Genomic DNA, 24,172 nt, shown 5'->3' with positions numbered 1-24,172 from the left:
GTGGACCTGATGGAGATAATAAGACAATATGGGAAGGTTTCTGGATTTAAGGTTAATGTACAAAAAACAAAAATTATGGCCAAAAATATGACAACATCGCAAAAGGCCCTTTTAGAAGGATTAACTGGATTTGAGAGTGTTAAAAGGGTTAAATATTTGGGGGTGATTTTGTCGCCCTCTAATACAAAGCTCTATAAAAATAATTATGAAAAATTATGGGGGAAAATTCAAAAAGAATTGGAGAGTTGGAAAAAATTGCAATTGTCTTTGTTGGGACGGATTGCAGCAGTAAAAATGAATGTCCTGCCTAAATTTTTATTTTTATTTCAAATGATACCGATTCTTAAGAAAGATTCTAATCTGGAGGAATGGCAGCGAGGTATCAATAAATTTGTGTGGGCAGGGAAAAAACCACGAGTTAAACTTAAGATTATGCAGGATATTCATGAGAGAGGTGGCCTTAAATTGCCTAATTTTAAATTATATTATGAAGCTGCTGCATTAGTAGGAATAAGTGACTGGATTAATTTGACGCAAGGGAGGTTATTGAGGGCCACGATTTGTTGTTTGGCTGGCATGCATATTTGTTGTATGATAAGAAGGTAGACAACGTGTTTAGGGTGCATATTTTAAGACAGGCATTGCTGAGAGTTTGGAAGAAGTACAGACATAAGTTAAGTTGCAAGATACCATTGTGGGCAATTCCAAAACACGCAATAGAAAATATACATGCTGGCTTCAAACATGATTTGACTACGTACAAGGAGATTCTCAGTTTGGAAAGAAATGTTTGGTGTTTGAAATCATATAGCCTCTTGCGAGAAGAGAAGGTTGTTCAAAATTGGTTTCAATATACTCAGTTACGGGCCAGGTGGAAAGAAGACCAGAAAAGTGGATTTACAATGACTGATGAAAATTTGATAAAGCAAATTAGGAATCAGGGACCAGCACATATCAAACGGATATATCTTGCATTGATAGAGATTGACTCAGAAACAGAGCTTGTTAAGGATTGTATGATAAAATGGGCCCAAAATATCCAGGAAGTCATTACAATGGACACGTGGGAAAAGATTTGGGTGAGGAACGTAAAATTTACACAAGCTCAAAATTTAAGAGAGAATTTTTACAAAATGTTTTATAGATGGCATTTAGATCCCAAAAAGCTTGCAAGTATGTATCCGAATTATCAGCCTAAATGTTGGAGGTGCGGTGATGAAGATGCAACATATTTTCACATATGGTGGACTTGTAAAAAGGTTAAGGCTTTTTGGATAAAAGTCTGGTGGAATATGCAGAAGATTTTTAAACAGAGGTTAAAGTTTTGTCCGCAATTTTTTTTGTTGGGAATAATTACAGATGCCACAGTTGTGGACACCAAGTTGATGTTGAATTTAATTACGGCGGCAAGACTTTTGATAGGCCAATACTGGAAGAAAGAGGAACTGCCGACCATAGAGGAGTGGACTTTAAAGGTTTCCGACCTGGCAGAGATGGCGAAGATTTCGGCCTATTTGAAAGATCATTCGCAAGAACGCTATATTATGGAATGGAGAAAATGGATTGATTTTATCCAGAACAAGTATAGGGTTAAGAAGTTTTATATAGCATTTGAATAAGTCTTCTTTCGTTCCTTTTTTTTTCTTTATTATCTTAGTTTTTTTTTATATATATATTCAATATTATTATTATTTGTTTTATCTTATATAAGCTAGAGAGTGATGGATTTTAGAGTTTATAATTGTTAGTATATGATTATTTATGATTGCTTTTTATATATATACCTTGTATTTAGCTCTGGGAAGTCGGGGGGGAGGGGGGGAGGTAGGGAGGGGGGAGGAGGGAGGGGGAAGGGGGGATTCTTAAAGGAAAACTGTATTTTAAAACTTTTCAATAAAAAAAAAAACAATGCTGACTACATGAACGACGCTCCCATATATTAATGGTGTGTCTGAGGCAACGGCACAGCTCCCTTCAACATTAATGTTGCTCATACGCCAGATCAAATCCTGCATGCCACAATAATGTACCCTAAGGAGCCACTCCCCAACGATGAAAGATCTGTAATATACAGAATCAAGGTCAAGTATTGCCAATGTAATTACAGTACGTTGGGGAAACAACTAAAAGGCTCAAGACCAGGATCCATGAGCACGAGTTGGCGATCAGAAGACAAGAGCAGTGCTCACAGTCATGGCCATGTGTTCGATCTTGCCAATGCTGAGGACATATCCCAAGATGCCACCAAGGGTGGCCGATTGCTCAAGGAGGCTTGGCTATCAGACGAGAACTCGGATCAATCGTCATATAGACCTCTTACCTGCTTATCAGACACTCAGGAGGTGGGAGGAACAGCGCCGTGACTCACGACGAGTGCAACAAGTCCACTCCTTGCAGGATTGGAACGGCGTGGCTATATGTGGTGCAACCGCAATCCCCAGGAAGGACGAGTCTGCGGCGCACCTGGAATCCAATCTTGGGACAGGTGCTCAGATTCAGCCAGAGGAGGGGGGGGGCAAAAAACTGGAGCGACCAGATAACCGGCCCTTGGGCATTTGTACGCACGCCAGGACTACGAGTGGAAAAACAACTCCCGAACCTGTAAATCTGCTGACAGGTGCAGGACGACTAGGAGTACTACGGCCGATTGAAGCAGGTAGACGGGTGACCTGCTCAATGAGCAGGGTGAAGAAGCAGCTGGTTGCATAAGTAATCTCCTGGAACTTTTACTTTCACTCTGATGACGTCAGCAGTTTGGCCAATGAAAGCTAAGTGGTTTTATTAAACAGTTTTTGTTTATATCCTGGTGCTCGGTTCTTTTATTTGCTTTCTAACATGCACACACCCAGGATTCACATTATATATGTGTGTGTGTATACACACACACACACACACAAACATGTGTGTGTGTGTATGTGTATATATGTATACACACACACATATACGTATATGTATACACACACACACATACGTATATGTATACACACACACACACACACACACACACACACACACGTATATAGATGTGGGTCGGCAAGGTGTTCAAAATACTCAAGACATATCTCCCCTACCTCTTCCCTCCCTGATGCAGCTGACAAAGTGAGAAAGAGCCTGTGGCCTAGAGGTTAAAACAACTGCCTAATGTGCAATCACCCCAGGTTCGAATCTCAGAAGGGTGTGGCTGACGGATGAGAACAAAATAAGTTTGAAATAGCTATATCAGTCTCCTTTTAATTCTTTGTTAGCAATCCAAAAAGTGTGTGTGTGTGTGTGTGTATGTATATGTCTGTATACGCACACATACATATACACACACATACATATACTAAACAAATTTGGATTGCTAACAAAGAATTAAAGGGAGACTGTTATAGTTATTTCAAGCTTCTTTGCTCTCATCAGCCAGCCACACCCTTCTGAGATTCAAAAGGATTTTGCCCATATTTGGGTCGACACGGTGCTCAAAACACTCAAGACATATACATATACATGTATATGTACATATACATATACATATACATATACATATACATATACATATACATGTAGGGACGTGGTGGCTCAGTGGGTTAGGACGCTGAACTTGTCGATCGGAAGGTCGGCAGTTTGGCGGGTCGAATCCCGAGTGCCGCGTAGCAGAGTGAGCGCCTGTTACTCGTCCCAGCTTCTGCCAACCTAGCAGTTCGAAAGCATGTAAAAATGCAAGTAGAAAAATAGGGACCACTGCGGTGGGAAGGTAACAGCGTTCCGTGCGCCTTTGGTGTCTAGTCATGCCGGCCACATGACCACGGAGATGTCCTCGGACAAGCGCTGGCTCTTCGGCTATGAAACGGAGATGAGCACCGGCCCCTAGAGTCGGAAACGACTAGCACGCATGTGCGGGGGAACCTTTACCTTTACCTTTATACATATACATATACAAGCAAGCTATCAGTAAACAACAGCCTAATCAAGGAACCACCAAGAATACTCCCAGCAACACTGACAGGGCAAGCCACTACTATATAAAAAGAGAGCAGACCTCACTCCCTTCTAGCACTAATGATGTTACTTAGTTTGGTAACAATCAAGCTTAGAGAGCACCAAGGACCCCACAGTACAAATCACATACAAATATTCTTGCAAGTGAAAATGTGCTTCCCTCTCCCTCCATTTATCTTCAGGAGAACTATGGAGGAACCTGTCTGAGACATTCTCACAAGTCCCTCCCAAGGTCCTCAAACATGCGGCCAAACCAGTCCTCACATGGACTCTCAGGACTGTTCCTTCATAACTGAGGTGGAACCAGAGGGAGAAGTGGGTATTCCTGGAATGCAACATGGATCCCCAGATGGAGCAAGCCATCTGAATGTCAGCAACCACTGCACCTACTCTGCTGATCAGTCTGACTCTGGGGTGGGCCAACCACGAGTGGCCAGCCAGAGAGCATCTAATCCCCTTGACTTAGGAGCACAAAGGGACACAAGTCTACCCAGCCCACTGGGTAAGCTGGTAGACCATAAAGTGATTGGGACTCTGAGACGTTCCACTAGGGCACACAAGCCTCCTTCATATCTTTCTGACTACGTTGTAAAATTTATTTATTTATTTATTAGATTTATATTTATTTATTAGATTTATATACCGCCCTTTTCCCGAAGGACTCAGGGTGGTGTACAGGGCAATTAAAATACAGCATACAAAAGTTAAAATAGATTAAATTAAATTTAGCCCCAAACAAATAAATTAAATTATAAAATTTAAAACCCCAATCCCTCAGTCCAGGCCGGCAAGCTCAAATAACCAGGTTTTCAGGTCACGGAGAAAAGAGCGAAGGTCGGGAGCCATCCGGAGTTCCACAGGCAGCTGATTGCAGAGGACAGGCATGCCCACAGAGAATGCTCTCCCCCTGGGAGCCGCCAGCCGGCACTCCCTGACCAACAGCACCCTGAGGAGACCCTCTCTGTGGGAGCGCACGGGGCGATGGGAAGTAGACGCCAGCAGCAGGTGCTCCCGTAAATAATCGAGACCCATGCCATTTAGGGCTTTATAGGTCATCACCAGCACCTGGAAGACAACTGGAAGCCAATGCAGCTCGCGGAGAAGAGGCGTTACATGGGAGTATCGGGAGACCCCCATCACAACTTGCACGGCCGCATTCTGCACCAGTTGAAGCCTCCGAGTGGTCCTCAAGGGCAGCCCCATGTAGAGAGCATTGCAGTAGTCTATTCGAGAGGTCACAAGCGCATGAGTGACTGTACGTAGGGCATCTTGGTCCAGATAGGGTCGCAACTGCCACACCAGGCGAACCTGGGCAAACTGCTAAGCTTGTAAGCCGCCCTGAGTCTTCGGAGAAGGGCGGGATATAAATGGAATTTTTTAAAAAAGCCCCCTTGGCCACAGCTCCTATGTGATCTTCCAAACTTAGCTGTGAGTCAAGGAGGACACCCAAGTTGCGAGCCCTATCAAGGGGGGAGGTAACACCTCACCCCCCATAGTCAAAGATGGAATATGCTGGATTGCCCGAGATGCCGGTACATACAACCACTCGGTCTTGTCGGGATTAAGTCAAAGCCTGTTCCTCCCCATCCAGACCCAAACTGCCTCCAGGCAGCGGGACATCACGTCGAGGGCATCACTGGGTTGGTTTGGGGTGGAGATGAAAAGCTGGGTATCATCAGCATACTGATGATACCCCACCCCAAAACCACGGATGATCTCACCCAGCGGCTTCATATAGATATTGAACAGGAGGGGCAAGAGGACCGACCCCTGAGGAACTCCACAAACGAGAGACCTCGAGGCCGACCTCTGCCCTCCTGCCAATACCGACTGCTAACAACCCAGGAGGTAGGAGGAGAACCACTGTAAAACAGTGCCACCAATGGGGACCAATTCACTGCTGCTGAATTTCAGGCTTTCCTCATAGCTAATCTCATCAGACATGCAACTTCTGCACCTTTTCATCCATCTTCTAATGGTCAAGCTGAATGCATGGTGAGGACAACAAAGGAGGCACATCACATATTGGCAGATATTTTTACTCTGCCAGCATTCTATGCCCTGCACTGCAACAGGTAAAAGTCCTGCAGAACTACGTTGGGGGAGGTGTTTGATTACTAAACTGGACAGGTTGCATCCAGACAGAGTGGCAGCAGAAGCCTCTCGACCAAAGCCCCCAAGGGGGCTGCACATGGGCGATTGGGTCTGGGGAAGGAACTATGGTCAGGGGAATCTGTGGGTTCCTGGTCAAATCACCAAGGCATCCAGACCCCTATCTTATGAAGTGGGGTTGGAGGGAGGGCGAGTTGTCAGAAGACACATTGATCAGCTCAGGAAAAGGTTTCCAGAACGGCCAGTAAGCGAGAACTGAATAATAATAATAATAATAATAATAATAATAATAATAATAATAATAATAATTATTATTATTATTATTATTATTATTATTATTATTATTATTATTATTATTATTATTATTATTATTATTTGGAAGGGACCTTGGAGGTCATCTAGTCCAACCCCCTGCTCAGGCAGGAAACCTTATACCATTTCAGGCAAATGGCTGTCCAGTCTCTTCTTAAAAACCTCCAGTGTTGGAGCATTCACCACCTCTGGAGGCAGATTGTTTCACTGGTTAATTGTTCTAACTGTCAGGAAGTTTCTCCTTAGTTCTAGGTTGCTTCTCTCCTTGACTAGTTTCCATCCATTGCTTCTTGTCCTGCTTTCAGGTGCTTTGGAGAATAGCTTGACTCCCTCTTCTTTGTGGCAGCCTCTAAGATATTGGAACACTGCTATCATGTCACCCCTCACCCTTCTCTTCATTATTTATTTATTTATTTATTTATTTATTTATTTATTTATTTATTTATTTATTAAATTTGTATACCGCCCTTCTCCTGAAGGACTCAGGGCGGTGAACAGGGCAATACATATCAAAAACAAGATACAAAAATTAAAAACGATTAAACAAAATGCCCATGAATAAGTTAAAACACATTAAAAGTAGGTTAAAACACATTAATAAAACCCAAACCCATCCCATCAGGCCAGGCCAGCTTGTTCGAAAAGGTAGGTTTTGAGATCGCGCCGAAAGGAGCGGAGGTCAGGCGCCATCCGGAGCTCGACCGGAAGATGGTTCCATAAATCCGGAGCGCCCACAGAGAACGCCCTCCCCCTGGGGGCCACCAGTCGGCAGTCTTTGACCGGTGGCACCCTGAGGAGGCCCTCTCTGTGGGAGCGTATTGGGCGGAGGGAAGTTGACGCCGGCCGCAGGTGCTCCCCAAGGTATTCCGGACCCATGCCATGTAGGGCTTTGTAGGTCATTACCAACACCTTGAATCTCACCCGGAAGACAACTGGAAGCCAATGCAGCTCACGGAGCAGAGGTGTAAAATGGGAGTGTCGGGAAACTCCCAACACAACTCTCGCGGCTGCATTCTGTACCAGTTGGAGCCTCCGAGTGGTCTTCAAGGGTAGCCCCATGTAGAGAGCGTTGCAGTAGTCCAGACGAGAGGTCACGAGCGTGTGAGTGACTGTATGTAAGGCATCCCGGTCTAGATAGGGCCGCAACTGGTGCACCAGGCGAACCTGGGCGAAGGCCCCCCTAGTCACAGCTACTATATGGTCTTCTAGAGAAAGCTGTGAATCTAGGAGGACTCCCAAGTTGCGAGCCCTATCTACGGGGGGTAATAACTCACCCCCCATAGAGAGAGATGGGATATCCTGAATATCCCGAGATGCCGGTACGCACAGCCACTCGGTCTTGTCAGGGTTGAGTCGAAGACCTGAACCACCTCCAGGCAGCGGGACATCACGTCGAGGGCATCACTGGGGTGGTTTGGGGTCGAAATGAAAAGCTGATTATCATCAGCATACTGATGATACCCAACTCCAAAACCACGAATGATCTCACCCAGCGGTTTCATGTAGATGTTGAACAGGAGAGGCGAGAGGACCGACCCCTGAGGGACTCCACAAGCAAAAGGCCTCACGGTCGACCTCTGCCCCCCTGCCAACACCGACTGTGAATGTCCCAGGAGATAGGAGGAGAACCACTGAAGAACCGTGCCTCCCACTCCCAATCCCCTGAGACGCCGCAGCAAGATACCATGGTCGATGGTATCGAAAGCCGCTGAGAGGTCTAATAGGACTAGGACAGAGGAATATCCCCTGTCCCGAGCCCTCCAGAGATCATTCACCAGAGCGACCAATGCCGTCTCCGTGCTGTACCCGGGCTTGAAGCCCGATTGGTACGGGTCTAGATAATCCGCTTCATCCAGAACCAGAGGGAGCTGATGCGCCACCACACTCTCAACAACCTTCACAAGAAAGCGAAGGTTGGAGACCGGACGAAAGTTATTTAGCACAGCTGGGTCCAAGGCAGGCTTCTTGAGGAGAGGTCTCACCACCGCCTCCTTCAAGGCGGCGGGGAAACTACCCTCACTCAAAGAGGCAGATATAACCGCCTGGAACCAGCCTCGTGTCCCCTCCCGGGCTGCATAAGCCAGCCAGGAAGGGCACGGGTCCAATAAACATGTGGTGGAGCTCAGCCTCCCCATAATCCTGTCCACTTCCTCCGGAGTCACAGGATCGAACTCCTCCCAGATAACATTGACAAGACCGCCCGTGTCCTGATCGTCAGACTCTGCCCAGTCGGAGTCCAAACCGGTCTGAATCCGAGCGATTTTGTCCAACAGATGTTGACTAAACTCCTCGGCACGTCCCTGCAAGGGCTCCTCACTCACCTCCTGATTGAGGAGGGAGCGGGTCACCCTAAACAGGGCAGCCGTGCGATTATCTGCGGACGCGATAAGGGTAGCGAAGTAATTAGACCTCGCCACCCTTATCGCTGCGAGATAAGACCTAATATGGGTTCTTAGTCGCAATTGGTCGGATTCAGATCGGCTGGACCTCCAACCGCTCTCCAGGCCCCGTCTCCGACGCTTCATCTCCCGAAGCTCCACGGAAAACCATGGAGCTCGCTGGGATCTGCACCAGGTCAGGGGCCGCAAGGGTACAACTCAGTCAAGTGCCTCCGTGGCTGCCCTTTCCCAGGCTTCCACTAAGGCATCTGCCGAGTTGTGAGCAACAGAGGCAGGTGGGGACCCCAGCGCTGCCTGGAACCTATCAGGGTCCATTATGTGCCTGGGGCGGAACCATCTAGTTGGCTCCACACACCCACGGCGGAGAGCGGCAAAGCGGAAGACCAGCCGCAGGAGATGATGACAGGGGCATAACAATTGGGGAGCCCCCACCAAGATCATCTAACCATGGAGCCCACTGGGATCTGCGCCGGGTCAGGGGCCGCAAGGGTACAACTCGGTCAAGTGCCTCCGTGGCCGTCCTTTCCCAGGCTTCCACTAAGGCACACATACCCAATTCCAGCAACCATTCCCGATATGTTTTAGCCTCTAGTCCCCCAATCATCTTTGTTGCTCTTCTCTTTACCCTTTCTAGAGTCTCGACATCTTTTTTACATCATGGTGACCAAAACTGGATGCAGTATTCAAGGTGTGGCCTTACCAAAGCATTGTAAAGTGGTATTAGTACTTCCCTTGATCTTGATTCTATCCCTGTTAATGCAGCCTAGCACTGTGTTGGCTTTTTTGGCAGCTGCAGCACACTGCTGGCTCATATTGAAGTGATTGTGTACTAGGACTCCAAGATCCCTCTCACAGTTACTACTATTGAGCAAGGTACCACCTATACTATACCTGTGCATTTGATTTTTCCTGCCTAAATGTAGAACCTTACTTTTTTCACCATTGAATTTCATTTTGTTAGATAGCGCCCAATGTTTGAGTCTGTCCAGATCCTCCTGTATTTTAAGCCTATCTTCTGGAGTATTGGCTATTCCTGCCAGCTTGGTGTCGTCTGCAAATTTGATGAGTTCCCCATCTATCCCCTCATCCAAATCATTAATGAAGATATTGAAGAGCACTGGGCCTGGAACAGAGCACTGGGGCACCCCACTACACACTTCCTTCCATGTAGATGCAGTTCCATTGAGGACCATGCGCTAAGTACGGCCTGTCAGCCAGTTACGAATCCATCTGGTGGTGATGCTATCTAACCCACATTTTTCTATCTTATCAAGTAGTAGGTTGTGGTCTACTTTATCAAATGCCTTACTGAAGTCCAAGTAAATTACATCTACAGCATTCCTCTGGTCCACTAATTTTGTCACTTGGTCAAAGAATGTAATAAGATTTGTCTGGCATGATCTGTTTTTGACAAACCCATGTTGACTTTTAGTGATGACTTTGTTTGCGTCAAGGTGTTCGCTGATTTGTTGTTTGATTATCTTTTCTAGAATCTTCCCAGGTATTGAGGTCAGGCTGATAGGTCTGTAGTTTCCTGGATCTATTTTTTCCCCTTTTTTGAAGATGGGAACTACATCAGCTCTCTTCCAGTCCTCTGGTAGTTCCCCAGTGCTCCAGGATCTTTGAAAAATATAGTTCAGTGGTTCTGAGATCACATCTGCCAGTTCCTTGAGAACTTTGGGGTGTAATCCATCTGGTCCTGGTGATTTGAACTCATCTAGGCTGGACAGGTGTTCACTTACTATTTTTTTGCCTATCTTAACTTGTGTTTCTATTCTGTTTTTTACGGCATTGGTTTTGGTAGGTTGGACTGTTTTTCCCTTTGTGTAAAGACAGATGCAAAAAACGAGTTAAATAGTTCTGCTTTCTCCCTATTGCTTGTCACCTTCTTGCCACTTTCCCCCACTAATGGACCAATCATTTCCTTAACTTTTTTCTTGTTTTTTATATGTCCCTCCCAAGGTCCTCAAACTTGCGGCCAAGCCAGCCCTCACATGAACTACCAGGACTTTTCCTTCTTAACTGAGATGGAACCAGAGGGAGAACCAGGGAGCTCGGGAGTACAACATGGACCCCCTGACGAAGTGAGCCAACCGAACTTCAGCAACCGCTGTGCCTACTCTGCCGAACAGACTGACTCTGGGGTGGGCCAACCTGGTGAGGCCAGCCAGAGTGCATCGAATCCCCTTGACTCAGGAGCACAAAGGGACACAAATCTACCCAGCCCAGTGGGTAAGTTGGTAGACTGCAAAGTGATGGGAACTCCGAGACGTTCCTCTAGGGCACAGGTCTGCAACCCGCGGCTCGGGAGCCGCATGCGGCTCTTTCAGCCGTCTCCTGCGGCTCCCAGTCCTCTGCCATGTGCAGTCCAAAAAAAAAGTGGGACTAAAAAAGTTCAACCAATCAATTCAAATATGCAGGGTAGGTGCATATCTCGCCTTGGCTCCACTCTTCAGTCAAACCCTGTTCTGCGCATGTGCGCATGTACGCGCATGTGCACACATTTTTTGCGGCTCCCAGTTTTTCCTTTTGTGAGGGAACTGGTTCCGAGTGACTCTTTCACTGTTTCAGGTTGCTGACCCCTGCTCTAGGGCACACAAGCCTCCTTTGTACCTTGCAGATTACATTGTAAAATAAAGAGCTATATATTGTTGTGAAACCTGTTGCCACTAGACTACAAAAACTAGTGCTATGTGTAACTGCCTATTACTGCAAATGGAAGCCTGATCATTGAGACATTGTTTAATCTCATTGTAATCCACATTGTTATTATTATTTTTATTATTATCACTTTACTTTGTGTGTGTTTGAATAATGAGTCTTGACAACTGTTGAGACTAATTGTTGTTGTCATAGTCTGATCTAAGAGGGGAGGGATGTTATGTACTGGGCTCTTGTGATACACCACGTGGGTTGCTGGAGCAGCTAACGGCTCTCCAGCAACCCAGACTACCAGTCTCCTGTGCTGCAATTGGCTATCCCCAGGCAGCAATGGTTGATTCAAACCTATTGGCTGCCGCCTGGGGGCTAGACTATATATTACAGCTGGTTGCAGCCTTTGCCTCAGTGCAGTTCCAGCAATAAATAAACAATGAGTTATCCTGTACTCAGCTTCGCGTCGTCATTCCTACACCAAAGAACCCGCTATGTAACAAAGATTGTTCTGAATTATTTGTTTGATAGGGAAGTTATGAATTGCTTATTGCAGAGAAATGTATTCATGACCCTTCTGAATGCTGTTTCCTTGCCCTTTGTCTAAACGTTTCTGTTTTAAAAAAACAGTAATGTCAGGACCCACTCAAACCCACATTGAACATTAGTCTCTATCTAACAAAATGAAATTCAATGGTGAAAAAAATAAGGTTCTACATTTAGGTAAGAAAAATCAAATGCACAGATGTAGTATAGGTCAGGGGTGTCAAACCTGCGACGTCACGTGATGTCGCGGAGCTTTTTCCCCATTGCCAGCAATGGGGTGGGCACGGTTTTGTTGTGACGCGTCCAGTGTGCGGGCCGGCAGTTTGACACCCCTGGTATAGGTGGTACCTTGCTCAATAGTAGCAACTGTGAGAGGGATCTTGCAGTCCTACTGAACGAATCACTTAAATATGAGACAACAGTGTTCTGCAGCTACCAAAAAAGCCAACACAGTGCTAGGCTGCATTAACAGAGGGATAGAATCAAGATCATGTGAAGTGTTAATACCACTTTACTATGGCTTGGTAAGGCCACGCTTGGAATACTGCATCCAATTTTGGTCACCACAGTGTAAAAAAGATGTAAAGACTCTAGAAAGAGTAGAGAGAAGAGCAACAAAGATGATTAGGTGACTGGAGGCTAAAACATATAAGGAACGGTTCCTGGAATTGGGTATGTCTAATATAATGAAGAGAAGGATGAGGGGTGACATGATAGCAGTGTTCCAATATCTCAGGGGCTGCCACAAAGAGGAGGGAGTCAAGCTATTTTCCAAAGCACCTGAAGACAGGACAAGAAGTAAAGGATGGAAACTAAGCAAAGAGAGAAGCAACCTAGAACTAAGGAGACATTTTCTGACAGAACAATTAATCAGTGGAAAAACCTATCTCCAGAAGCTGTGAATTCTCCAACACTGAAAGTTTTTAAGAAAAGACTGGACAGCCATTTTCTGAAATGGTATAGGGTTTCTTGCCTGAGCAGGCAGTTCCTTTCCCTTTACTTCTCAAAAAAGCACCTTTGTGACTTTCTTTCCTTTCTCTTCATAAAGGAAAGCTAAAACAAAACTATTTTATTTAAATACTCATTCAATATGGGTATTCATTTGAGATAATAAATGGAAATAGAAAGGCCTAGTGATGGTTACTCCTGCTCCTCTTCCCTTGTGGCTGGACTGCTGCAATTAGCTCTGCCTAGGGTTGACTCTGAAGATGATTGAAGCTATAATCCATGCAAAATGCAATGGCCTGCCTGGTCAAAGGAAGAACCCTTACAGACAAATCACACCTGTTTTGCAGGAATTGTGATCATTGCTAGTGTGCTGCAAGTGAAATTCAAGTGCTGGTTAATATAAGGCCCTCTATCACTTGGGTTCTGGGTATCTTAGAGCCTGCCCTGCCCTGCCCTGCCCTACCCTACCCTACCCTACTCAACCCAACCCAGCTCAGCCAAACAGAATGACCTGGTGCCAGTTCCTGCTAGCTGGAAGATTAAGGGAGGTGGGGGAACTGGAAGCAATCTTTCTTTAGAACAACTTGCCTCTCTCCTTCTGCAGTGCAAATATCTTCTTCCCTGGTGATTCCAGAATCTGAAAATTCTGTTTTATTGGGGGCTAATGATGACATTTTCCCCAGTAATTAAGGGAAGGGTGTTAATGTTGTGAACACAAAGCTCTTATGGACACTTTATTCATTCAACTCCTCAATCTGTTCTGATAATTTGGGTTGTTGAATATTTTTTTTTATCATTTTGGGTCTTAAAGCTGAAAGATATAGAAGCCTACTGCTAATAATTAAAGAAGAGAGCAGCATCAGGTTGTAGTAATGCAGGATTGGGAACCAGTGATCTTGGGCTTTTGTCTCAAGGCAATTTAATTCCAAATTCTTGAACTAAAATCTACCCTTTTTTAAAAATGCTAAGCTTGAGAAAGACTGCCTTAGCTTGATCAGATTTGGATGGCTGGGAGGATTTAGCAGTCAGTTTTAGAAAACTAAACAAGATGGCTGGACTCTTCATTTGAGAATGCAGAATGCAACTGCTAAAACAAAAAAAAACTAGAAAAATTCTTTTTTCTTTATGACATTTAAAGGCATCAGCTTTATGTATGCAGAAATGATAGAGCAATTATCTCTAGATGTGGCAAAAAAAATGAGAGCAGGCAGGATAACTGGGAACACAAAGGTAGAATTATTCTGCCATGTGGTAATTATTGAGTGATGTTTAATTATTGGGACTTAGCCTATGCTTGGAAACAGGAACAATGTATTACTTTTGGTAAATGTAATTTTCTTTTGAAGAACAAAAGGAAATGATATAACCATTTTGTCACATAAGGCCAGAAAATGAGTGGAGAAACTCACAATAATTTTGTCCAGTAATAGAAATGGGCTCAAAAAGGAAACTATACAGTTGGCATGCAATTCCTAGAAAACAATGGGACTTATCTCAAACCTACCTGCAAAAAAGGTATCACACTTCCAGAAAGTCCTCCCCGCCCCCGGAAGATACATTTCATTTATTTTATTCATTTATTAAATAAATTTACACAGTCACCCAATTCACACACAGTGATGCATGCTTTGTTAAATTATAGACTAAAACCATTCAGTGCCCCAAGCTCGTTCTACAGTATCTTTCACAAATACAATAGATGGAAGAAGATGCATTTTTGCAAAACAGGAACATGACATGGCAATGTCTTTCAGTGGATCAGCATTATTTATTGAGCTCAACTGAGATGGAGAAACAATTAGCAGAAATTTTATCTGGGCCATATATAGAAAAGAACCTGATGGAAGGATATCAAAAACTAGCAGATTAATATTAAAGTGCACAAGAAATTATTAGTAAATGGAAAGCTTGCTGGCATGTATCTGATGCAGGAAGGAAGGGAGGGAGGAAAAAAAGAAGGAAGGAGGATGAATCCTAAGCAAGTCCTTACATTGGACAACAAACAGAACAACCTAAAATCCACCCACATAGAAATCCCATAAATGAAAGAATTCTGAATAAATATGGAGCAACTTGCCTATAAGAATCTTGTTTTTTCTTAATCAACGGCCGATAATAATTGGGCAACATGATTCTTCTCCAGCAGATTAAAAGTAATTCTAACACTTTACAGAGGCATAATTTTGAAAACTTTTCCAATTGCCAAAAAGGGGTGGGGCTTTGATTGTATGGTTGCAGAGTATTTTGACTTTTTGATATTACTCCATAGATGCCCCTGGGAGACAGCCTAAAATAGAAATAAAAAAGATCTTTCATGTGAAGCCAACAAAAGTTTCTAATGTTGCCAAGGTTGGCAATTTCTGGATTATAGTAAGAAGTTCATAATAATGAAATCAGTAATGTTTTATTCCAGTTTAATCATGGAAGAGCAATTTAGGACAAGTACAATAGAATGGCATGTGTTACAAATAAATTGCAGATGATACCACTCTAATGGCAGAAAGTGAAGAAGAACTAAAGAGCCTCTTGTTGCAGGTGAAGAAGGAGAGTAGAAAACTTGGGTTGAAACTTAACATTAAGAAAACCAAGATCATGGCATCTGGCCCTCTCAATTCCTGGCAAATAGATGGGGAAGAAATGGAGGTAGTGACAGATTTTATTTTCCTGGGCTCCAAGATCACTGCAGATGGGGACTGTAGCCAAGAAATTAAAAGACGTTTGCTCCTAGGGAGGAATGCCATGGCAAATCTAGACAGCACACTAAAAAGCAGAGACATCACCCTGCCAACAAAAGTGAGTATAGTCAAGGCCATGGTCTTTCCAGTTGCAATGTATGGCTGTGAAAGTTGGACCATAGGAAAGGCTGAGTGCCAAAGAATTGAGGCCTTTGAACTATGGTGCTGGAGAAGACTCCTGCGAGTCCCATGGACTGCAAGGCAATCAAACCAGTCAGTCCTAGAGGAGATCAACCCTGACTACTCTTTAGAAGGCCAGATCCTGAAGTTGAAACTCAAATACTTTGGCACCTAATGAGAAGGAAGGACTCACTAAAGAAGAGCCTAATGCTGGGAAAGATTGAGGGCAATAGAAGAAGGGGACAACAGAGAATGAGGTGGCTGGATGGAGTCATTGAAGCAGTAGGTGTGAGCTTAAATGGACTCCAGAAGATGGTAGAGGACAGGAAGGCCTGGAGGAACACTGTCCATGGGGTCGCAAGGGGTCGGACACGACTTAGCAGCTAACAATAACAAAAAAAATAAATTTGTAAAAAAGAGGTTTCAAAATGGATTTGCTTATCCAACATCAATTAGATTACCTTCAAATCTTCTCTAAATTTTAATTCCCACTTTAACAGGCATTAGTGAACATATGCAAACTTTGCCTTTTCATTCCCTCGTGATTCATATATTTTTCTTTTTTTGAGGTTAACATATTGTACGATGCTTCTATTTTTGGTAGTGATTAAAGTCACTATTTCACTTCCATGCATTTAATCCACTTTATCAGTTATCTTGAGCTGTCTACTTGATATGGGCTCCCTGATTCTACTTTGAACACCATTTAAAAAAATATTGCTGACAGAATATAACTGCTGACAGTTTTCAACTGAAAACTCTATAGAGATTTTCAAATTGCAGCCTGTGGCAAAATTGGTTGCAGCTGATTCAACACAATTAGATGGTGTCAGATATCAAATTTGTTAGTTGTTTTATCAGCTGAAGGGGGGAGCCTTCCTATTATCACAACTAATTTCTATTGATTGAACAACAACTAAATGGAGATAGTTCAGGAGAGAGCAAATATATAAACTTGAGCATGAAATGAATGACAAAGTGCTTGCAAGTGAGATTAAACAGTTTTATTGTTCGGTACAGCTGCTCTTTTTCAATCCAAATAAAACAGTGATCTGTCAGTGGGTGCATTTGGGGGCTGTGTGATTACTGTCTTTTTCAAAGACAAGGAGTCTTGCAAGAGTTACCTATGCTCATGCATGCTGTCTTTACTTTTCTCATAGAACTATGGAAATACAGAAGATACATGCTTTAAGATAAACAATAACAGCTTTTGGGTTTTGGTCAGTCATCAGTGAGTAGGTATTAAGAGAAATGTTCTAAACACTAGCAAATATAAGAGACAAAGATCCTTCTTTATTTTTCACAATCAGCCATGTGCTCAAAAGCAGGAGATAAAAACATCATTTTCCCACCACTGTTCTCCCACAACTGATATTTCAAAATATACTACCCCCAACCTGGAATCTACAACTGGTAGCCCTCAATACACCTTCCTCTAGGAATTGATTCAAATTTCTTTTAAATATCACCAAATTGGTGACTATCACACTGTTTTGTGTAAATAAACTTCACAGGTTATTTAAGTGATGCGTGATAATGCTCCTTCTTTTGCCACATAATAGGAAAATGTTCAAAAGTAGAGATGGCTGGCCTACCATAAGGCAAGAACAAATCATGTCATATCAATAAATAATGATTTAATGATTAAGGTCTGCTAAGGACCTCCCTTCATTTCAGAAACCCAGATGGGAAGTGGTTCTAGAGTACCTTCAGATATGTCAAATGGACAAACATGCTGAAAGGGAATCCTGCTTTAAGGCTTTATAAATATATAAGAATGTACCTATTTTTTATACGATGAGTCTTTGAACTGACTCTTGAAGACCATAACTGAACAACTGCTCAGAAGTATAAAACCCACATGTAGTTAACTACACCAGGGAAATTTTTTTCCTTTGTATCAAGCTAGTCATAATTTGCCATTATTTGAAGACTGGATCAAAAGAACCATGACAAGGTTACACTGTATAATATAAACATTCTGCAACTGAAACTCTCTTTAAAAAAGAATTGGGCTTACGGAAATATTCTGGGATATAATCCTGCTTGGAGGCTTTTCTTGTTTCTTTTATTTGTGACAGAAACAGACCAGAAGTCTTTTTATCCACATTATCTGCCTGCCCATAATGCATCAACCTCCAATTCAGCTTTCCAAATAAATGTCATATACATGAAGTTTATTCTTCTTATTCACATACAGACTGGATGCTTGAAAGTGATCATTTCACTTTTACTTTAACCTTTAAATTTGGTCAGAAGAAGAGTTTCATAATCAATATAACCCACTGTTGAAGGAGGACTTTATATATCTCCTCATTTCATCACTGATAACTTCAGCTTTGCCACAAGCTAGTGGAATATTAAAATATATTTGTTCCCTTACTGTATCGCTTTGGTCCATCTTCTAAACAAAAGGAAAGTGTTAAGGTTGCATCATCTTCAAAAAACTCTGTTGCAAAGGCATCCCACCACAGGTTGTCACTGTCCTGAGAGAGAGAAAAATGTTTTTTTTAAACAGGAAAGGTATGCTTTATTATTTTAAAAACAATATATTTTCCTATCTAAATAATATCAAGACAGGAAAATTATTACGTATCAGTAATCTACAGTTAGATTAACAGCCTAAGACTGGTAGAAATTTAATAATTAAGGTTCTAACCAAGGACCTAATAATTATTACAGTAGGATCTAAGAACACAGGCAATTTCAAGCAGGTTGAATTTTGGTGCCCAGGTGTGATAAAATTCAATATCCCCAAATATAGAGGAATTCCTTTAAGTATCTCCCCAAGGGCTCCAGGCATGACTGATATAACAATTGATTTCATTTTCCATAAGCATTCAAACTTTGTTCTGTACACCCCAATATTCCACCTGCAATTCCCGTATTTTATAATTTATAATTATTCTTTTAAAATATTGCTAATATTGCTAATAATAAGAGGCCTCTGCATTGGGAGGGGGTGTTAAAGACATTGGATGGGACTGTGCAATCAAAGTCCTGCCCCTCTTAGGGTATCTCATGCATAAACAAAGAATAAAACCTGGACCATACAGTTTAGGGGCACCTCTTGATTTTTATGACCCCATTTATCCAGGATCCTTTATTAATAATGAAGAATGCTGTGCATCTTGCTTATAATCTCATTTCCTAACATATCAAACAAATATTTTTAAAGAATAGTTTTATGTTAAATGGACACATGATAGGATAAATGTAGGTATGCAGTACATTCCATCTCCACTTTACTTCTTGTGCTTTGCCTTGTCAGGCAACTGAGCAAGACTGTCAGTACATTTAAAAGGAAGGTAGATTTTCACTCTTTTTGTTCAAACATGAGCCCTGCTTGGGAGTGTGATCATATTTTCTCATTCACCACAGCAAAAGATCAGGCTGTCAAGTTAGTGACATTTAAAGAATGCTTAAGAAATACAACGGACCTTAGCCACCATACTTATCATGCTAAAATAAATCTACATTGCAATGACGCTTCAAACAGGGTGTCATATCTAGAAATATTACCCTAGAACAAGCAATGATAATCTAATTCCATAAATATTGGCACCCAGTCTCACTTCCCAAGATATATCCAGTATGCATATCTCAAAATCATAGGCAGTTGGGTTAGGTAGAAGTAAAAAACAGGGTTTGCAGACACATCAATATATCTTTCCTTCCCTCCCTCCCTCCGTCCCTCCCTTCCTTCCATATGAGGGAGAACCAATAAGATATACAATGCATCCACTGAATTAGTGTTATGTTTACAGCATACCATTCTATTGCATATTTGTATGTCTATGTGTATGTGGTACAATGGAATGACAACATACAAGTCATCATTCAAATTAGCTAATTTGTTTCAGTTGAGCAATGACATCATCATGGCTTCTACCAGACCCATCCTTTTCTATCACAAAATGTATTCGAAGTATTTTTAATCAAGTTTATAATACCCCAAAGCAGGCATGTCAAACTGCTGGCCCACAAGCCAGATGTGTCACGCTGAAAACGCGCCCACCCCGTTGCTGGATGTCAGAATCCATTTATATTTCCTTTCTAACTCTCTATCTGTGCAAACCTAAATCTCATCCCCCCTCACTGGATTCTGCCATTCCAAGGAAGAAAGAGAAGACAGGGGTGCTAATTGCCCCTCTCTATCCCTTAGATGTAATGTTTGTTTATTCAGCCTGCCTGGTGGCCATCACAAAAGACCAAACAACAAAGAAAGGGGGTGGGGAGGGAATTCTGGTTTGCATCTCCGAATGGAATGTAAAAGGGAGGAAGTTCATTCTGGGCCTGGGTAACAAAAAATTAGCTACCGGTTCAGCCGAAGTGATGCGAACTGGCTGAATACCACCACTGTGCTTACTGCAGATGGGGCTTTGCTTGTTTGTGTGGCCCAGTTTCCACGGACCAGGGGTTGGAGAACCCTGTTCTAGGTGCAGTAAACTGTAGAAAATACTTTAATGGTAGGGAATCCACAAAAAACTATTCATTTTCTGTTACAAGTTGAACACTAGCCAAGATCTTTAATCAGATGTTTCCTCATGCTATAAATCAATGGGAAGAAAAGTGAACCTAATATACCGTATATACTTGAGTATAAGCCGAATTTTTCAGCCCACTTTTTGGGCTGAAAAATTCCACTTCGGCTTATACTCCAGTCAACAAAAAAACTTACCGAGGACTTGTGCGCGGCCGAGGCTTTGGTGCTTCCGGGATCGCGCACACCTCTCCCAAGCCACCGCCGTCCGGAGACCTGCCGAAGTTTGGGGAGGTTTGGGGAGGTGCGCGCCTCCCCAAACCTCCCCAAACGTCGGCAGGTCTCCGGACCTCCGCGCCCTGCCTGCCTGCTTCTTTCCGAAGCGGAAAGAAGCAGGCAGGCAGGGCGCGGAGGTCCGGAGACCTGCGCCCTGCCTGCCTGCTTCTTTCCGCTGCGGAAAGAAGCAGGCAGGCAGGGCGCGGAGGTCCGGAGAACTGCCGACGTTTGGGGAGGTTTGGGCACCTCCCCAAACCTCCCCAAACGTCGGCAGGTCTCCGGACTTCCGCGCCCTGCCTGCCTGCTTCTTTCCGCAGCGGAAAGAAGCAGGCAGGCAGGGCGCGGAAGTCCGGAGACCTGCCGACGTTTGGGGAGGTTTGGGGAGGCGCGCACCTCCCCAAACCTCCCCAAACTTCAGCAGGTCTCCGGACGGCGGCGGCTTGGGAGAGGTGCGCGCGATCCTGGAAGCACCGAAGCCTTGGCCGCGCGCAAGTCCTCGGTAAGCTCCGGGCGGTCACTTGCTTCGCGTCTCCTGAGGGAAGGGGGGGCGACTGGAGCGGGCGTGTTTCTTCGCCTGCTGGGCGCCGCGATTTGCCCGGGGAACGCGCGGGCCCCGAATGGCAGCGTGGAGCGAGGAAGCGGACAGCCAGGGCTTCCCCGAGAGCCGCGGCCACACAGGGTATTCCTGTGTATTCAGGCTTGCAAAATGGCGGATCGAGCCTCTGCTGGCGGCAGAGGCTTGCAGAGCGCGGATCCAGCCTCCGCCGGCGGCGGAGGCTTGCAGAACGGCGGATCGGCTTATACTCGAGTCAATAACTTTTTCCAGTTTTTGGGGGTGAAATTGGGGGTCTCGGCTTATACTCGAGTCGGCTTATACTCAAGTATATACGGTATGTGGAATACAAAGTGAATATATATTCCCAATTATAATGATACATTCTGATATTTGCCACAGAATGAAACCGTATGTATAACTCCCTCCCTCCAAGGTACAACAAAACGAAAAATGACTTTCAAATTTCCCCATTTTTAAGAGAAAGAGTTGAGGCTGCCTCAGTCATCCTTAACTCAAGTAATTGACAGGTTACCTTGGATTTTTTGGCAGAGCAATTATTTTCCAATTCAACAATAATGAGATATTTCCATGGCAACCCTTCTTTCACATTACATTAATGTTCTCCAACACTGAAATAATGGACAAAAAATTAATACTTAGAAAAGTACTTAAATATATATTTAATGCACGGGACAAAAGAAGGAAAAAATAGAGGAGAAATTCCATAGAAGAGGAGTGACCAGTGAGCATTAAACACTACAACATATTTTTTTAAAATCCCATATTAATTTTCCTTGTTGTTTTCCACCAAAACCTATCTTCAAATAAAAGAGAGAATTTTTTAAAAGATTACTAGATTTCATTGTTGCCATTTTCTTGAATATATGGAAGCTAGGAAATATAAAGTTCTGTGAGGTTTTTTCTCTAAGGTATTGATTTCTGTGACATTCACTCTTTCCCCAAATTTTACTCTTTGACATAAAATATTAAGATCAGAGCTTTTGGCCACAGTCCAACTCTTACCATAGGAATGTGATTTTGCAGGCACATCAAATCAGCAGTCGAGGTCTAGAGCAAAAAAAGATGAAGTTCCAGGCCAATCAACCTTTTGTAAGGTCCTGCCTCAGCTACTTCCTCAGGAAAGTACAATTTTTCAAAAAGGCATCATTTCAAAAAGATATTTTACTGAAAGAGATTACAGAGAAGCAAGGCAGAATCTGAAGTTCCCATGCAAAAGTATTAAGCTAAAAGTCCCATTTCTCCAGCCCCACCCCAACGCCTCCAGTCCAACAGGAGCCAGTCCGCTGGCATGAAGACGTTATGAGAACTTCAAGCCAAAAAGGTGATAACTCCTTGTCAGGAGTTAAAACAGATAGCCCTGAGGGTTCCCCCCCCACTCTCATGCAGATACATCAAAGCAAAAGTAGAAACAATGCACAATCCTCAATAGTGCATGCTCTCCCTCTCTTTTGGGATGGCAGCATTCCGATAGGGACCTGACATGTTGTCCCCCTAAAAGAAGGGAAGATCTACCTGGAGAAGAGAAAATAATAGAGGGAATAAGAAATACTGATTAAGCACTCATTTTGGTTTATCAGGGTAGCGGACATGAAAGTGTTTAAGTAATCTAGGGCAGAGGTGCCCAAACGTTTGGGCACCAGGGACCTGTTACATAGAGAGACTTTTTTCATGGATCGGAGGGGGCGTGGTTTTGTGTGCTACCTGCATCCCATGGATGGGGTTTTGCTTGTTTGTGCGACCCTTTGCTGGCATGTTGTGGCCTGGTACCGGTCCACAGACCAGGGATAGGGGACCCATTATCTAGGGGTTTTCATATGATTCTTTTGCACTCACTCAAGCTGAGCCCCGGGAAAATTTTTCCATGCTACTAGGTATTGAGTCGCTCCCCATTGCATGCATGAGTCTAGGATTTCCTTAATCTCAAAATGCTGTTCTCCCTCCACCATAATAGATTCGGGGTTTAGAGGGGGTGCTGGCCTTAGAGGTCATAACCTTTTTGAGGGTTGCAGGGGCTGTAGGAATCAGGTTGACACAGTCCCCAATGTGGAATGGTTTAGCTCTACTCTTTTTTTGTCGGATTGGATTTTATAAGCTCCCCGAGCATCTGCAAGGGCTTTGTGCACAATGGGCCATGTATTTTTCAATTGATTGATCCACTCTTTTAAAGAAGGGATCATAGGGTCTTGGACTGGTAGTTCAGGAATTGCATTAAAGTCTTGTACAGTTGCCACTCAAAATGGCATGAAGCCTGTGCTGGTGTGCACACCGTTATTGTAGGCTACTTCAGCAAATGGCAAGAGGTCCATCCAGTCATCTTGTTGGTAATTAACGAAACAATGCAGATATTGCTCCAATACTGAGTTCATTTGTTCTGTCCCACCATTTGTCTGCAGATGATGACTAGAACTGAGTCCTTAGTTGTTTCCTAGGAGGTCCATAAAAACTCTGGATGTGAACTGAAAGCCTCTATCTGAGATAATGCATTGTGGTGCTCCATGTAAGCAATAAATGTGGTGCAGGAACATTTTTGCCAGCACTTGAAGCAGTCAGTACCAGCTGGGGTTGAAATCTGGTTGTTTCTTTCTTCCTCTCTGGGGCCAATCTTTTCCAAACTTTGCTGGAGTGGTAGTTATTACAGACTTTATTGATTTCAGCTTCCTCCACTAGCATGCACCAGTCATGGAGGTATGTGGGATCCCCCTCACAATACAGGTATTGTATGGGTTGTCATTTAGGCCATCTGTGAAACAGCTCACAAGGATGTCCTCTGGTTGAGCTGACAAGCCAGATCCCGAAATTCTTTGGTGTACTCAGCTACCAGGTGATGTCCTTGCTTCATCATTTTGAAGCTTTGTGGTCGGCTAAGGGGTATTTGAAGCCCCTTCTTATGGCTATCATGAAGTGGTTGAAGTTTTGCAGCTCTGGGGCATTTGTGTTGTGGAGGATCACCATCCATCTGGCTGTGGCACCCTCCAATGCCAGGTTGACCACCCTGACTCTGGCCCTCTCGGTAGGAATCTCATGGTTGTAC

General features: G+C 43.7%; 1 protein-coding gene across 2 annotated transcripts in view; it reads right to left on the bottom strand.

Annotated features, from left to right (window-relative positions):
• The window catches only part of LDB2 (LIM domain binding 2), a gene marked incomplete at both ends in the record, with an annotated part of 363,255 nt that overhangs the window by 164,742 nt on the left and 174,341 nt on the right, over nt 1-24,172 (bottom strand). For both annotated transcript variants that reach the window (XM_081332081.1, XM_081332082.1), the window contains one exon: nt 18,189-18,291. In XM_081332081.1, coding sequence (XP_081188207.1) covers nt 18,189-18,291 — 103 coding nt within the window. The remainder of the gene's footprint in view (nt 1-18,188; nt 18,292-24,172) is intronic.

Source organism: Vipera berus (assembly GCF_964194415.1).
Source record: "Vipera berus genome assembly, chromosome: 7".
NCBI lineage: Eukaryota > Metazoa > Chordata > Lepidosauria > Squamata > Viperidae > Vipera > Vipera berus.
This window is presented reverse-complemented; position numbering and strand designations above follow the sequence as displayed.